Source organism: Mustela putorius, unplaced genomic scaffold (genome assembly GCF_011764305.1).
Source record: "Mustela putorius furo isolate JIRA1106 unplaced genomic scaffold, ASM1176430v1.1 tig00003845_pilon_pilon_pilon, whole genome shotgun sequence".
NCBI lineage: Eukaryota > Metazoa > Chordata > Mammalia > Carnivora > Mustelidae > Mustela > Mustela putorius.
The window spans coordinates 3,576,467-3,590,246 of record NW_025421998.1 but is presented as its reverse complement, the minus strand read 5'-3'; the positions used below and the strand labels follow the sequence as shown (position 1 = coordinate 3,590,246).

Sequence of the window (13,780 nt, the reverse complement as noted above, 5' to 3'; positions counted from 1 at the left end):
GGTGGCTCTGATGTAATTAAAAGCATCCTTATAAGAGGAAGGTGGGGGACCAGAGTCAGAGCCAGGGAAGAAGATCAGCCAATATGCAACCATCAGCATCAGCAGAGGACGGGTCGGCCTGGCCTCTAGAAGCTGCCGGAGACTCCACAAAAATGCAGTACTGGTTTCATGAGCCAGCGAGAGAGGAAGCGTGTATCGTTTTCAGCCGCTCAGTTGCAGCAGTAAATGGACACTGTAGTACACTGAAAAGAGACTCGGTCGCTCAGGACTCCGTACGAGGGCCTGCTGTGCACCGGGCAGTGTTCCAGGCATCAGCGGGTCCACCCCGTTGGGACCTCAAGGTCTAGAGGGAGACAGACTGTGACCTCAGAGAGTGCGGGTGTGGCCAGGGAACAGAAGGGTCCAACAGGAGAATGTGATCGGACCCGCCGTGCAGGGGGGCTCATTTGGATGGGGCAGGGTCTCAGAAGGCCAAGACCCAGCTGATAGAAAGGATGTGACCATGCTCAGCTCGGGAAGGATGTAGGTGGTACCTGTGGCCCGGGGGGACTCTCCTGCTTCCCCCCCAACCAACACCCCACCCCCAGCCGCCCGGGACCCTGAGGTGGACCTTCCTAGGGCCACTTACTGTCAGAGAGTAGGGGTGGTGGCTGATCCCCGACTCCGCACCTGTGGAAATGCCCCAGTCCTTCTTTCTGTCGTCACTGACATCTCCACGCGGTGCTGGGACGTTGCCCATCCTTGGCTTCTTCCTTCCAAACCCTCTGTCCTCCTCCATGCTCTCCTGAGAGCGTCCTTGCTGATGCTGCGACACTGCCGAGAGTGACGTGTGTCATCGAGTCCTAAAGAGGCTCTGTGACCAGGAGGAGCAGGCAGCTTGCCACAGCACGGGCTCTGCGAGTGGGGACCCTGCCTGCCACCGCAGGAGCCTGCCATCACCTGCCTTTCCCACGTGGTGGAGAGAGCCTTCCTGTGGCCAGCTGCCTACACTCTGGGAGGCTCAGCCAGTGCTTATCATGTCCCCTGGAAGCCAAGACTGGACATGGATTTCGGAGAAGGTTTGTTCCTGGCACCTGCTTTTTATCTGCAGGAAAGCAGCCACAAGAGGGGGATGGGACATTCCCAAAATGTATCGAAAGCTGTCCCTGCCTTTCCCGATGTCTGCTGAGGTCAGCCCGAGTGTATCTGAGGACGGGACTCACAGCAGGAAACCCAGCCTGGCTCTCCTTCCCTCTGACACCTTTTGAGAAGTAAAAATGGACCCATCCTGCCTGCCCAGGAACATCTGGAAATCGCTCATAGACACAACTGAGGGCATGTTCCGCCTCTGAAATGTTTTCTCTAGTGGCCCCGAGCCTTAATCAGGTCCTGACTTTTTGAGCCCCCAAACGTTGAGCCCTCCGGCATTAGAAGGGCCCCTTCCACGCCTGCCCCACCGTGTGGGCTCAGGAAACTCAGCGAAGGTGTCTGGAGGCTTCCTCGGACTGTGTCCCATTGCACATATATGTCTAGTGGGGTCTTTGGGCTTTTGCTTTTTTAATGAGTAGAATAATGTAGTTGTACTTAGTCATGCCCATTCACCAAAAGGGAAAGGGGTGGGGTGTTAAATCATTGTGGGGTTTTTTTTTTTTTTTTTTGATGAATGGCTTGTACACTGAAAAATAAATTGGACAAACTGGCATAGAGCTCAGTGAACATGAAATCAGCTATTAGAAGAAAGCTTGTGAACAAATTCTGGGGCAGATATGCATCTTTTGATTAATGCCCTATCAGTCATCCACGCAGCTACCTTAGCGGAGTCTTGCCGTAATCATTCACCGTTGCTTTCGGAAACGGGCAGAAACTATCGCACTGCAGAAACGGAATATTATTACTGATTTCTCCCTAACTTGCCATGAACAATGACTGTTTTCAGCACACTCCTGCTCGCCTTTATTATGGAGTGACAATGCGGAATGAAAGGAGAGTTCCTCCAAGCTGGGGGAAATTCTCCAAGGGTAATCTTAATGATATTCAGTGTTAAATGGGCAAGCTATTGTAACGCAAGGTTCTCTGTAGGAATAATAGTAATGTAATCCCATTGAAGCAGCCTTTCATGGATTGTTGTCTAATAGGCAAAATGTGGAGTCACATTAATGAACAGAGTATATCTTCAGAATTATTACTTAAAGTTGTTGAAATGGTGTGAATTTTGGTATTGTAATTATTATATTCTCAGTTAATGCGCTTACCAACAGCAGTAATTAACCCACCAGATTGGAAATTTGCATGAATTCTACCTTTGACATTACGGGAAACTCTGATTCTTTCTGGGTATTACACAGCAGGACGAGGAAATGCATATTTTTATTATTCCCCCCCCACCACTGATTATTTTTAAGAAGGAAACGTTCGGGAATGCAATTATAGTTTTTCATGCATTTTTAAGCCATGGGCAGATTTCCTTGAGAACACTTCATTCTTTTAAGAGGATTTGATTCTTAAACCGTGCTGGCACAAAGAACGATTTGGCACCGTGTACCCATCGAGCAATCTGTAGGTAATAGTGCGGCTTCTTCGCAACTCGCCGTAGGCTGGACGGAGCTGAGGCATAATGGAGCGGTGACAGGCATTAGCATGTATAATGGGCTTGCGTAGACATTTAATGCCATTTAGCTGGGAGAGGGAGCCGAGCTCTCCCACTGGAATATTCCTCCACCGGAGCCCATTGATCACCGATCTGAGCCAGGAGAGGTTAATCCATCAGCTTCCATAACCAGATGGCACTGATGGAAATTCTTTAGGTGGCATTCTGGATGAACCGAGCTTTCCATCTTTACAAACAAATGAGTGATATGACAAGCATGGTGTTCAAAACACATTTAACCAATTGATTTTCCTTCCTCTTGTAATAAGATCTGGAGACATATGAAAGCACGCAGTGTGAGCCGAGATTAAAGGGATTGCTCCATGCACGGGGACATACGGCGCTGAGAGCCAATAAAAATACTATAAAGCATGTAGTCGCCCATTCTCTTTTTTTATATAAAGTTTGTTATTGCAATAAATAGCTGTTATTGAGCCTTTTGTTCCCGTTTGCCGAGTCTCGTTTCAGGTCTGTGTGTCTGGGTGTGGGCACACGCGTGTCTGCTTCTGCAGGCGTGTTTCTCTCGGAAGTATGCACGATGTCCATCAGTAACCGTTTTTGCCTTCTGGCCTGCACAGGCAGACCTGATGTCACTTGGGAGGGCAGCACCAGGTGTAAAGACGCAGACGCGGCATGCTGGTGGGGTTGTGCGCATTCCGTGTGAATGAGCGCCGTCTGCTCTTTTTCTCCTCCTACAGCCCTGCCCTGAGCTTCACCTACCCTTCTGCTCCCGTGTCTCTCCATATGCATCAGCAAATCCTAAGCCGGCAGCAGAGCTTAGGCTCAGCCTTTGGACACAGCCCTCCTCTCATCCACCCTGCTCCGACGTTTCCAACGCAGAGGCCCATCCCTGGGATCCCCACAGTCCTGAACCCCGTCCAGGTCAGCTCGGGCCCATCGGAGTCCTCACAGGTGAGAGACACAGCCCGAGGAGCTGATCTGTCTTGCAGCCGCAGAGGAGGGCCCTGCCTACCCCAGGACAGGTGGCTGCCCCCGCGTTCTCGTGGTCTTCCGAATCCAGGGCCCTACGTAGGCTTCAGGTTTTGATGAGTACTGCACGTGTGTGTGGGCTTCCTGCCCCAGAGTCGTTTCCTCCCTGGTGGGACAGCGGGGCTGCTGGATGAGGGTCTGTAACCCTGCTCAGGTCAATATGCCGCATGAGGGGCATATTGGGTGACTCCCTGCAGGCACTTCGGGTCCTGTGATAACTCCACGGGAAGAACCAAACCCGCCATGCCCTCTGCTCTTACCTCCTCGATAATCCCGCTCAAAGAGTCTGAATCCTCTAAGAACATCGCCAGCTGTTTCTTTTGGTTTCCTGCCCACCTCTCTACTCTGTTCTTTGAAGCACACGATTGGAGCTCATGAAAACCCAAGTGCCCTGCTCCAATCTTCTAGCATTTAAAAGCTAGGGAATTAATTTTATGTACTTTTAAGGTTTTATGTATCTATTTGACACACACAGAGTGAGAGAGAGAGAAAGCACAAGCAGGGGGAACAGCAGACAGAGGGAGAGGGAGAAGCAGGCTCCCCGCTGGGCAAGAAGCCCAACATGGAGCTCAATCCCAGGACCCCGGGATCATGACCTGAGCTGAAAGCAAATGCTTTACCGAAGGAGTCCCCCAGGGGCCCCTGAAAGCCACAGGGGGTTTCTCCTCCCAAGGGGAAACCATCATAGATGTTTTCTGGCCTCAGACATGTTTCCTGGGCTCTGCTCTTGTGGGATTGGAGACTTACCAAGCCCTTGTTCCAATGCCACATCGGCCGGCTTGTCTACAGCATGTTTTAGCTCTGGTCCCGCTCCTTGATCGAAACCTAATTACTGTCTCTGTCCCTGCAAATGTGACCCGCAGAACAAGCCGACCAGCGAGTCTGCGGTGAGTAGCACGGGGGACCTGATGCACAACAAGCGGTCCAAGATCAAGCCCGATGAAGACCTCCCCAGCCCGGGGCCTCGGGGCCAGCAGGTGAGCACTGGGGGGCTCTGCCGCTGGCCTGTGGGTCCATCCAGGCCAAGGTCTCTCACAGCATGTCCATATCCTCTGTGTTCTGGCCTTGGTCTTGACCCATGCGCTTGACAGGAGGCCAGTGATGCATCTGACTCCACCGGATTCTCTAACTCAGATTCTTAGGTCGAATAAACCGTAGCTTGTGGTGTAAGCAGTTGGATTAATTTGTAACCAATCACTGACGGGACCAAGTTTCAGTCCCAAGCCCTGGTCTCGGGCCCCAGAATACCAGCTCCTGGCCATAAGCCGGAGCTGTGCACAGTTGATGATATTCCTTACACCGGCCGTGTTCTTTTTTGTTCCTATTTTGCCTTTACCCACTTGCCAGGAGGGCTTGGAGAACAGAAGGAGGGATCAAGGTACAACTTACCCAATTTAAGGCCAATTAGATTCTGGGCCTTGACACAGGACAAGTGTAGAAAGTCCAATCTGGGCTCTGCTTTTAGGCATTTAGACCCTCTGAGCTTCTGTTTTAAAATGTGTTTATTATGCCTAGAATACCATCTCCTAAGGTCCCCGAGTCTGACACAGGAAGAAGGTCAGTGAATATTAATCCCTGGAAGTAGGGGTTGGACTGGAGTCTGGATGTCCACAGACTCTGGACCTTTCTACATCCGGGCAGCTCTAGCCCCAAACTCAGACGACCTCCACCCACATTTTCCTTTCGAGGGAGGAGGGCTTTGAAGATGGAGTGAATGGATGTTATAGGTTCTGAAATCCATCCTTCTCCTTGAATTTTGCCAGCCAACAACCTTGCTGGTTACATGTAAATGCTCATGGGCAGTTTTTGTCATGCTGCCCCACATGAGATCCCAAATTCTGGAAATTGTTGCATTTTCTTTCTTTCTTTCTTTCTTTCTTTCTTTCTTTCTTTCTTTCTGTAAGATTTTATTTATTTATTTGATAGAGATTACAAGTAGGCAGAGAGAGAGGCTGAAGCAGGCTCCCCGCTGAGCAGAGAGCCCGATGTGGGGCTCGATCCCAGGACCCTGGGATCATGACCTGAGCTAAAGGCAGAGGCTTTAACCCACTGAGCCACCCAGGCGCCCCAATTGTTTGCATGGTCTTTGCAGTGAAGCTGCCTCGGAGAGTAGAAGAGACTCAGCTGCTAAGCTCAAATGCTGTGGGTCTGGGGCAATAGCCCGTATCCTCGGAGATCAGAACTTGAAACAGGAAGACAGGATCCCTCTGAAACCCAGAAAGTGCCTGTCACAGCTCCAGCGGCAGGGAAAGCAGAATTAGAATTACTAGTAAACCACTGCCCTGATTCCAAAATAGGAGAATCAACAAACTAACACACTAAAAAGAATCTAACCGAAAGAGAAAAAAGGCCAGTCTTTTGGGTAAAGACGGCGTGACCTAATTTAATTGCCTCCCTGACGGGATGATGTTTCCATTTCTTTTTTTTTCCTCTAGCATTCGGGGGGCAACATTTGGGCGTCAACTTCTTATCATCATTACAGTTGAGACTGTTGTGTTTTGTTTTGTTTTAAAGCTCTTATTTATTTGACAGACAGAGATCACAAGTAGGCAGAGAGGCAGAGGAGGAATGTGGGGCTCGATCCCAGGACCCTGGGGTCATAACCTGAGCCAAAGGCAGAGGCTTTAACCCCCTGAGCCACCCGGGCGCCCCAGGACTGTTGTTTTTAATCCCACATTAACAACCTCAAAAATCATGCACACAAATGATTCCATATGTTTGACTTCTGTTCACAAAATGCAGCTGATAAACCTGGGCTCTATTTTATTTTTCCTGAAAAATTGCCTCCAGGAAGAAAGCCTGTGCAATCAGGGTTTCCTTTCTTTTCTTTTCTTTCTCTTTTTTTTCCTTTCTCTTATCTGCCCTTCCATTGTGTCTGATCTTTCTTTCCCTCTCTCCTCCCCACCCTACCCCGCCCTGCTTCCCTGCCCCCAATGCACCTCCAGGAACAGCCAGAAGGAACAACCCTGGTGAAGGAGGAAGGGGACAAAGACGAAAGCAAACAGGAGCCTGAAGTCATCTATGAGACCAACTGCCACTGGGAAGGCTGCACGCGGGAGTTCGACACCCAGGAGCAGCTGGTACACGTAAGTGGGGGGACGCCGGAAGTGGGCTTTACAACTATGTGACCTTTCCTGCGGGGTCAGCTGCCCTGACCCTGCGCTGAGTCCGGTTTCTTAGCTAGCAGCGTTGCAAACGGGAGAGAGCTTTATGACTTTCTGAGAATAAAGAAAACTCTGAGCCACGGTGCTTGACCTGTTCAGTCAGCTAAAGCTTAGTGTAAAATTCAATAAAGTCTTCAATAGAGAGTGTAATGACTCTGATCCTGTAAGCCAGAAAACACTATTTTGAGTTAGCGTCTTTGATGGTTATTGAGTAATAGTAAGCTGGACATGAATTATTATTAACCTTTTAACCAAGTTTGATTCTCCTCTCCTAGACCCAGACACAGCAGAAAAAAGTGTAGAGGTGGGGGATTCCTTTTCTCGGTTCTGCCTGCTCCTTCCAAGCTCTCAAGGTCCAAGGAACCTCCCACTATTTTTTGCAGCAATTAGTAGGTAGATGCTTGGGGAAGCCATTAGCACAATGTCTTGACTGAAGGCCAACACTTGCAGAGTGAGTAGTTCCGTGGAAAAAGTGATGTGTGTTTTAAAATGTGCTCAGTGGTGTGTCTGCAGCACGGTCCAGCCCAGATCCACACCTCGTCTCACTGTACCAGGTCCAGAAGTATTGCCCCCATGGGTTTTATTTCCAATGACGCAGTGCGCTCCGTGCGCTCATGTGCATGTACCTTATGAGGCATATTTCCTTTGCCAGTGCTCCCTTTGATTTGGTACTCTCTTTCATGCCAGAAGAGTCTCCCTAGCCAAGGGGACTGGGAGTAACTGAGATGGAAGTGGCTCTCGATCATCGAGGCGGGACAGGCAGAGGCTCACGCACTCCTGTGAACAAACACAGGGCCTCATCGAGGCATTACTGATGTTCTGCTACGTGTGGCTGGTTCTTCTGCTTTTACTGTGACGGAACATCTGAGAGAGCAGCCTTGCTTGGGATGCCCTGCCGCCCACCCCACACACGCACACTACACACACTTGCCCCATTCACTCTTCTTTTCTAGTAACTTCTAATTTTAGAGGATCCATATTTCTTGATAACCCTTCTCCGCTGAAACACAAAAATTCTACAATTCTGGACACATCCCCCATCTTTCCTCGACCACAGTGTCGTCTTCAACTTGGCTCCTCTTCTGGGAGATGTCCACACGTCACCGTCACGGCAATGACGTGGTTTTGCCAGTGTTCGCAATCTGTTAGGTACAGAAAGTTGCAAGATGTTAACATGACATCAGCAGGGTCTCCCCGCTCCCCCATTTCTTTTTTTAATCATGTCTCCTTGTAATTGTGTAGGAAGGATTATGGATTTCTCAGCACAGCAAGAAACCTAGAAAAGTCAAATGTTTTTAATTAAGGTATATTTCCAGATTTTTCCATGAACCTAATTCGATTCTTTCTCTTTCATTTGATGCGAGAGTTATTTTTAAGCCAAGCCTTACTTAATAGCCCTTTCTTCTTGCTGACTTTTAATGGAAACCACAGACACGGTCCTACCAAAGACAGAAAGAAAAAGTTCAGAATTTTTCTTTTAGGGTAGACAGATATTCCCGAAGAGTGAACTGTGCAGAGAGTACCCTTAGTGATAGGAGGAGGGAACAGCCAACTTCGTGAGGGGAATCGTTTGCATGGGATCTGCCATCGTGAGCAAGACCTTACCAGAGCTGTTTGCTTTTGAAAATGTCCTCCTGAGAGGTGACACCGTCTTGTGGTGCCTTTTCTGAGGATAAGTCATTGTAGTTTCCAGGGAGTGCTATAATTATAGTTCCCCGGGTGAGGGAGCTTATTCGGAGTCTGTATTTCAAAGGAATCGTGTTCCTCATTAGAGACCAGGTTTGAGGAAGCATTTTTAACCTTCCTGCTGCCTACTTAACGCGGAAGCTTTTAAGAGAGTGACTTTGGAAGGTGTATTGAATCTCAGTGGCGAGATGCCTCTGTTTTAGTAGAGAGATCTCAGCAGTTTTGAGGTAAATCTGCTTAAACTATTGACCTAAATGACCACCATGGTGTGTGTCTTACCATAAAATATTGGAATGAATCCACGTACGGTGGAAATTTTTGATTCCAAACCAGCTAGAGGGAATTCATGTCAGGATTAGGAGAAAATCCAAGGTATTACCTTCATGATATTAATTTTAGTCTGGGATAAATTATATACATGAAGTGGGCTGAAGTTACACCTTGCAACAACCTCCATAAAAGCACTCGTTCGTATCACTTATTTTCCACCTTTTTGCTCGTTACCTGGAATGCAGAGATTCCAAATTTGTGCGTTTAAGTAGATTTTACTTGGTGTGACATTTAAGTCCCTTCCTCCTCGTGGGCGTAGCTGGTGGCATCGGCAGTGGCCTGGGAGACCACGGACACTTTACTCTTTGTCGATCGAAGGACTAGCTCCACATCCACCTAATTAATTTTCCATCCACGGGGAAAAAAAGTACCAGTGGCAAACCCCACTTTTTTTTTTTTTTAGGACAGAGGGAAGTCTTAACTGTTTCCCTTCCCATGGTTGTCCTCGGAGAGGCGACATTTAGTGAATTAGTTGGATTTTCATGCTACATGCAACCAAGAGGCAAGGTGTTAAACCATTCTGAAGCTCTGCCTTATTTATAGCCATGACCCATTCTTTTTCCCCCTCTTACAGTTAATAGAAAGATTCATGATTCTTCATGGTTGTCTATCTAGTGTCTGACAGGCCCGACCGCCTGCTAAAGCAAGTCACTATCTATAATTGATATCCTTCCGTGGAATAGGGTGCTGGCTGCGATTGAAGGGCTTTGCTGAAAGCTCTTAAATCCTGACAAGTTCTCCCCTTGTTCTGGTTCAGTCGCTGAGCCGCACGGTTGGAATTCCAGAGTCATTTGAACTTGGTGCAAAAGGGGGACATATGTTTCACATTAGCAAATCACACAGTTGAAGAGGAGAATTAGGGACTCGGCGGGCTCTGCCCGCCAGGTAGTCTCATTTCCAGCGTAATGCGCTCCATGTTCTCTTGAAAAGATTACCTTGTCCCATTACTGTCCCAACAGATGGGCTAAACATTGCCTTTCCCTTCTCTTCTCCTTTATTTCAAGCGCCTGTCCTCTGCCAGGCGCGTGTTTGTTCTAGGTTTGCTGTGGGGTCTTTATCACGGGGACGTTTAATTAATTTCTCTTCCCAGCAAGATAATTATAATTGGGCTTAGTTACTCTCAAGCTAGTATTAAATTTGTCATAAATTGACTTCTAGGCCCGGAAGCTAAGAAGATAGATCTATACTTTTGTTAACGAGGTTTTGGTTACACTTGGTCCCTTTCTTGGTGTCGGTTAAAGTAGAATGGAACAAGAGAGTAAGAAGGGGATCCCGTATGAAAATAAATTCAAAGTACCTTTGATTAAGACTGAACTGATTATTGATTTGTCAAGATGCAAACGCTTTCGCTTCCCTTGACATCTGAAAGCATGTAGTCTAAGACCTCCAAATGAGGTGGAAAGTCCACATTTCTCCTTCAGGTCCAAATTATTATTATTATTATTATTTTAATTTTTTATTTTTGCTGTCATGCACGGTACATTTTTTGCTGTCTTTGCTGTTGTGCATGGTATGTTACAGACACGAATCTTACATTTCAGTTTATTTCTGAAAGTGGCAGAATATTGGTTCTCAATATGTTTGTTGTCTCATGGCTTTTTGGCGGGGGGGCATACAAAAAACTCAGCTTCCATCTTCTGGGCTGACCTCATGAGTGCAAGAGAGAGGCTTCCAAACCTTCCTGAGACCCATTTCCTGCTTGCATTCTTTCTGTCCCAGAACTCAGTCCCAGCTTCGGCTCTGGGAGGGTTGGATGCCTCTGAAACAATGCACAGCAGGTGCCCAAGTCCATCCTAGGTTCTCTGAAACCTACAAGAAACCTGCATGTAACCTGCACATGTTGTTTCTGAATGCCCCATTGAGTTTTCCGAGGGACTTTTTCAGAAGAGGAGAAGGAATGGATGTGAAGACCGTGCACCTCACTGTGGGTCACCAGTGCTTGGTGGCTGGTGGCACTTGCAAACGTCACTGCTGGGATCCCGTATCCCCACCCTCCCTAGCATCCCCCTGTTTGCTGGATCACTGTACTCCTTGATCCTCTGTTACAGTGACTTAACCCTCTTTCTGTTTTAGAAGTAGCACATACAATATTCTTTTCCTAAGGCCTGGAAATTGTCCAATTATGTTTTTTAACAGTCTGCGAGGAGCCCTAGGCAGGTGGGGGGCGCCATCTCCTGCTAGCGAGGCCAAAGGGGCAGAGAACCTGAGTTGTGTTTGTATTAGTCTCAGCCTCATCTGGGCTGGCATTTCAGTCCCTGTGCTCCATGCGTATCTTTTAAGCCCGGTGTCAGAAATTCACTTTTTTGTAGCGTGATTAACCACCTACTTAGATTTTCAATGCTTTCATAGGCTGCAAATTTTGATCTCTAAAGCATGCTGGTGTTGCCTTTATCAGAAGAATACAGTTATAATCACCTTTGCTGCCGTTCAAAAACAAATTCTGGACGTAGGCAGCATGGAGACGAAAGGCTTTCTTTGTAATACCCTGGAGATTGAGATGTAAAGAAGGCACATCGAATCTGGGAAGAATTCGTGCATCCATCGAAAACGCGGGGACGTTAGGATGAGTTGGAGACATTATTTTCATATTAATACCATGATCCTAAATTTGCATTTTAAATGTTTTCCATCTAATTTTGATCCCTTTGCTCAAGTTGCTTTGTATAGCCTTACCTAAGAGAAAATTGAGCGTAAGACGCGATAGGGGTCTCAGATACGAGCGGAAATTAGTTGTGTGTGCACATAAAACGTCAAACGGATGAATGGAGATTTTGATCTTCTTTTCCCTACGTGGAGTTGCTAGTTAATTTCGTTACTCTGATTATTTGGAAATGTTGCATGTTAAAATGCAGGCTAAGGAGCACAAACTTCAAAGACGTCTTTTGACAATTGTGCCTCAAGGGTCACATTCTTTTTAAAGTTAGGGACTGAACTGCACCTGCAGAAATGCTTTCTGTAGGGAAATGAGAGAGCCTGAGTGGGGGGCGCAGAGGGCCCTGTGGGCTCCCGGGGCCAGTGGGATTCTGAGTGGCAGCGTCATCTCCACCCTGACCCTTGGGATGACCTCCCTGGAAACATCTGACCCTCTAGAACTGTTATTTTCTCACTTATCATACTGTGAAACAGCCGTGAAAATAAATGCCCTCCCCAACATCCAAGGCCAACCGGCGCAGGAGGCCTAATGAGAAACAGACAGAGGGTTGAGAAGACCGCCTGGACTCTCTTTGTTTTATGTATTTGTTTTTGCAAGGTTGAGTCGGGGAGGGGAGGGGAGTGGCACTGATGGGTCTGTGGTTTCTGCCTGTGGGCTCTCAGGCTCATTTTATATTCATTGTTGCTGAACCTGCTCTTGACGGAGGCCAGCACACTGTTCTTCCCTGTGTAGGTCTGATCCATGGGACTTGGCCAAGCCATTTCACCTCCTTGGACCTCAGTTTTAGCAAAAGCAAGTGAAAGATTTGAATTAGATAGTCCTCAGGATAGGGATGGCAAACAGGTTTCCTCTCAAGTGCCCACGTACTGGCTGGTGGGGTGCTGTGCTGAGCCTTTCCCCCCCCAACCTGCGCCACCCGCCACGTTGCAGCCTGGGAGGGGGAGGGGTGGGGATGCAAGGTTCTTTATGGATGGCTGCCCCCAGGTGGGGTTTGGGGGAAGGCAGTCACGTAGTCACATGCCATCTTTTCTTCTAACAATGCACCCTGTAGATTAAGTGCCCTCCAGAATAATCGTATTTAATACTTCAAGGAGGTGGCATATTAATTACTTGAGTAATTATGGAATTATAAAAATTTCCCCTTTACTGAGGGTTCTTACCCCTTGAACAAAGAATAAGAAATCAATATTTCGAGTGAGATGTCACTTTACAGGATAATGTGTTAGTTACTTTCTTAAACTTGTTCTGCCTCGGGGTACCCCAGAAATGTTGCATTGCATCTCCCCAGATTACTTCATCGGAATCTTTAGCCAAGTAACTCTTTCTGCCACTTGGAGAGGATTTTCCTCGGAACTGGTTCTGAAGGCTGCTTTGGGTCAGATCTCCTGGAATGTTCTCAGCAGGCCCACTTTATACAAGAAGGGATGACGGTCACTTCGGGTCGGGCTGCGTATTGCGTGGGGACACACTTGCCTGTAGATCTTGCCAGCACAATGTGTCTTCTTGTGCCTCAGGAGTATGACGAGTGGACAGCAGCAGATCAGACATTCGCTCAGCCCCTCCCTGGAGACAGCGGGGAGCCGCCTACATGCTGCCCACTGCCCCAGCTTCGTGGTGGGCTCACTGCCAAGGCCAGCTCAGCCCTGACCCTCCGGGATGGGTCATTCTCAGGGGAAGGGGGAGACAAGGAAACATAAAAGCGTAGAGTGAATGACATATGAGCCGGACATAATGAAGCCGAAACTGTGTAGTTGAGATACTGAAGGTTTAGAAGAGGGGAGAAGCACATGAGGAGTGTTGGGAAAGAGAGGCCTCTGGGAAACAGGTGGGAAGGGTTAAGGTCAAAGCAAAGCAGGGGGGGTCTACTTGGGAGGCTTGAGGATGATGACGATGTTGGTGATCGTGACTTTGGAAGAACCAGTAGCACCCGATCCCAGAGACTACTCGGGCTTGCCGCTGTTCTCCTGCGACAGCACAGTCCGTTCCAAAGCAGACAGACCTGGGTTCAGAGCCGGCTGCTCTCTACCCTAGACACGTCACATCCTTCTCTCTGAAATAAGAATAATAATAGTATTTACTTTCCAAAACAGCTGGGGGAGTTCGTTAAAAATTATACTCAAGAAAATGTTAGTGGTTCTTTGTCTAAAAGTGCGAAGACATTTGCCAGCTGCTAAATTCATGCACTTTGCCTCGAAGAACCTGGTTTAGGTTCGTGTTCAGGCAATGTTGGCCGGTCACCATGAAATTAGTAATTGCATAAAGATGTTAACTGGGCCCCTGGTCCATGAACCCCTAAGAGAGAAGGACTGGGCTGGGGGGGGAGGTCTCCAG

At 48.0% G+C, this 13,780-nt stretch overlaps 1 protein-coding gene across 2 annotated transcripts in view; it reads left to right on the top strand.

The window, feature by feature from the left end:
- GLI3 (GLI family zinc finger 3) overlaps positions 1-13,780 on the top strand; it is a 272,943-nt gene that overhangs the window by 200,897 nt on the left and 58,266 nt on the right. For both annotated transcript variants that reach the window (XM_045089532.1, XM_045089531.1), the window contains exons 8-10: positions 3,325-3,538; positions 4,480-4,593; positions 6,562-6,702. In XM_045089532.1, coding sequence (XP_044945467.1) covers positions 3,325-3,538; positions 4,480-4,593; positions 6,562-6,702 — 469 coding nt within the window. The remainder of the gene's footprint in view (positions 1-3,324; positions 3,539-4,479; positions 4,594-6,561; positions 6,703-13,780) is intronic.